Source organism: Antrostomus carolinensis, unplaced genomic scaffold (assembly GCF_000700745.2).
Source record: "Antrostomus carolinensis isolate BGI_N321 unplaced genomic scaffold, ASM70074v2 scaffold33670, whole genome shotgun sequence".
NCBI lineage: Eukaryota > Metazoa > Chordata > Aves > Caprimulgiformes > Caprimulgidae > Antrostomus > Antrostomus carolinensis.
Genome location: NW_010291194.1, coordinates 1 through 3,408, shown reverse-complemented (window position 1 = coordinate 3,408; position 3,408 = coordinate 1). Strand labels below are relative to the sequence as shown.

General features: G+C 54.1%; 1 protein-coding gene across 1 annotated transcript in view; it reads right to left on the bottom strand.

The window, feature by feature from the left end:
• DOK2 (docking protein 2) overlaps nt 1–2,378 on the bottom strand; it is a 2,944-nt gene extending 566 nt beyond the window's left edge. Inside the window, exons 1-4 of the mRNA XM_029086917.1 lie at nt 2,043–2,378; nt 1,141–1,237; nt 398–579; nt 1–326 (exon numbers count right to left, since the gene is read on the bottom strand). The exon at nt 1–326 is cut by the window's left edge and continues 50 nt beyond it. Coding sequence (XP_028942750.1) covers nt 1–326; nt 398–579; nt 1,141–1,237; nt 2,043–2,378 — 941 coding nt within the window. The remainder of the gene's footprint in view (nt 327–397; nt 580–1,140; nt 1,238–2,042) is intronic.
• Nucleotides 2,379–3,408: the final 1,030 nt, after the last annotated feature.

Below are 3,408 nucleotides of genomic sequence, written 5' to 3'. Positions count from 1 at the left end.
GGCTCCCCAGCCCCAGAACAGCTGCTGGGAGGCATCACCAGCTTGGCTTTGGGCACCTTCCCCTCCCTGGTGGACTCCAGTGAAGGGCTCTTGGTACCACTGGGCTCCTCATGGCTCTGAGCCCAGCTGGGCATCCTGGTGTGACCGAGTGGCCGGGAGGCATCATCCCTGGGGCCACCCCGCCGCGGCTCCTCGGTCCCCAGACCCCGATGCACGTTGATGGCCGACTCAATTGCCTGGAAGATCTCGTTGCCTTGCCGGGTCTCAAACTCAAAGTTGCCTTCTCCGGATGCGCAACGCCGACCAGCCTCGAAGGAGAAGGTCACCTGGGGAGGGACAGGATGAGGTCCCCATGCCACAGCCCACCACCAGACCATCCTTCCTGGATCCTACTTACCTTATCCCGCCCAAAGCGCCGCAGGAAGTGGTAGGGCCAGCTGTAGAGGATCTCCAAGGTTTGGAAATCCCGTAGTTCCAAAGCCTCCTCACCAGCTTGTAGAATGCAGCGTCCCCAGAGCCGGCATCGCTCGGAGGACTCGGTGGCCTTCACCGTCACCTCGAACACCTGCTCCAGGCTGGCTGGGGATGGAGGATGGTGACATTTAACACATGCAAAGAGCAGAGCTCCTCACTGCAAGAGCAGAACTGCATCTCCCACCGCAGTGAAGTGCCGTGGGGCTCACGACGGGTGGGGAAACAGCGTCCGGCTGATAAGGGCTGGAGGGATCCGGCCGAGCAGGAACAGCCCGATAACTGAGCACAACCCAGCCCTGCCAAACCGCAGAGCAGGAAGAGGCTATTTCAGGAGGAGACTTTCCACCACGCCACCAGCACGTAGCCACAGTGGGGGCTACTTCTCAGTGCAAAACCAGCCGAGGTGTGTGAGGAATCATAGAATCACAGACTGGTTTGGGTTGGAAGGGACCTTAAAGCTCATCCAGTTCCAACCCCCCTGCCAGCAGGAGGGACCCCTTCCACTAGACCAGGTTGCTCAAAGCCTCATCCAACCTGGCCGAGAACACTTCCAGGGAGGGGGCATCTACCACAGGAAGGGGGGTGATGGGATGCTGTGGGATGTGTACTGCTGTCTGTGTGAGCAAACCCAGCTCCACAGCACCTTCCCCACCTCCCCGTGCCTACCTTTGCCCCGGGAGCTGTACAGGGAGTTTTCCTCCATGGAGAACTCTCCATCCGTGCCCATTGAGCTCTGCTGTCCATCCTTGCTGGCTGCCCGCTCCTCGGGAAAGAGCAGCGGGTGAGTGAGGGCAGAGCACAGCATCCCCCCAGCCTCCCCCATCGCAGCAAACCCCAGGGATTATCCCACATGGATCCCACTGTATCCCATTCCCCAGTTATCCCTACCCAGTGACAGACAAAGATTTAAATGATAAGCCTTAAATTACAGTTGACTTTTGAGTGAACTTCCCAACCTGTACCACAGCAGCATGAAATGCAACTATGGGTGACTCTTTCCACAACCTGAATCACATCATGAAATAAAACCACGAGACTTTTTCCTCCTACAATCCCAAGCCAGGTGCAGAATTACCAAAATAGCAGCTTCTGGGATGTATTTCAGATCCTGACCAAATCCAGGATGTGTCCGTGGGAAATGAAACCACCCCACCAGACATTCCCTGTGTGGTTCTGTCTGTGGAATTTGTTGGATGATATAAAAGCAGGACCCTCTCAGAGTGAAGATGGAGACCTCACCTGTGTAGGACTTCCCAATTACCAGGGGAAAGGTTCTCCAAATCCTTCCCTGTGATGGGCTCCCCAGGGGATGTACAGGATGATAAATATTTGGGGAATTACAGGATGAGGATGATGATAAATATTTGGAGAATTGATGTTTCTTTCTTAATTACTAAGTTTTTTCTCATGTAGTAACAATTCGGTGCATCACCCTGTTTAACTCCCTCCCTTGCTTATTTATTTTATTATTTTTTTTTAAACTAGAGTAAAATAAGTTAGTTTCTAGCATTAGGTTGGTGTCTGTGTCCTTTTTGTCAGCCCCATTCATTGACAAAACAGATGCATACCGGGAAAGCCAGCTCACACAGCTTCTGGATCCAGCCAGCCACCTCGGTGCCATCAGCAGCCAGGAGGTACCGCTTCTCAGTGGTCTCCAGTAGGAAGGGGACAGTCTCCTTGGGGCAGCTGGCATCACTGCTGGCCTCTGCCACATGCACACAGTCACTCAGCTTCACCAGCTTCTTGCTGCTTTCCCCTTTCCGCAGCTTTTCCGCAGCCAGAGGTGCCGAGCCCTCGAAAAGCTCCAAGCGGGAGGTGGAGCAGGAGCTTTCCCGGTATAAAACACCCCAAAATTTCTTCCATTTCTGCCGTGGGGAGAAGTAGTGAGAGGAGTGAAATCCCATGACTGGCCAACTCTGCTTTCACCCTTTCCAAGGTGTTTTCATCTCCTTTTGGGATAAGCCCAGGGCAGGACATCAGGGCAAACCCTTCCCAGCTCCAAGCAGGATCTCACACCCTCACCCAGGTGGATTGGCCAGAACTAGGGGTGAGGTAAACTGGGCAAAGTGGGGACAAGCATCCCCAGCACACAGCCTGCAGTGAGGCTTTCCCACTGGGAAAGGCACCAGCAGCATCCCAGCCTCCCCCAGCACCGGGATCCATCCCACACCTGCCTCCAGCCACCCTGCAGCACCCCAAACCCCAAACAGCCCAGTGCTGTCGGAGCCCCAAGTCCCCAGTCCTTGAAGCTGAAGGACTTTCACCTCCTTATTTGCCCCATCTTCCCTTTTTTATATTTTTTACCATTTTTTCCACAATTCCCAACTTGGAGACAAGCAATTCAGGGCACACCACAGCCCAGAGCTGCCAAAAGACTTTCAGCTCCTTATTTGCCCAATCTTCCCTTTTTTTTTACATTTTTTACCATTTTTTACACAATTCCCAACTTGGAGGTAAGTAATTCAGGGCACACCACAGCCCAGCACTGCCAAAAGACTTTCACCTCCTTATTTGCTCCATCTTCCCTTTTTTTTGACATTTTTTACCACTTTTTACACAATTCCCAACTCAGAGGCAGCAACTCAGGACACACCACACATGGGAGGTCCTGGTGGTGTCAGAGGGGAAGCGATGGGAGAAGAAGCCTTGCATGGAAATCAGAGCATCCTCCACAGCAGCTCCCTGCACCGGGGACCCACCAGGTCCCACAGGTTTTGCCAAAACCCCCCAGCTTTTTACTGGGGTGTGTTTTTTGGGGCTCACAGTGATGGTGGCTTCTGCCTCGTCCTCCACCATCGTGAGCATCGTGAGTGGTGGCAGCTGCCTTGCTGCAGGAAGGAGATGCTCTGCCTGCATCCCTACCTGCACCCCTACCTGCACCCCTGCCCCACACCCCTACCCACACTCCTGCCCCACATCCCTGCCCCACACCCC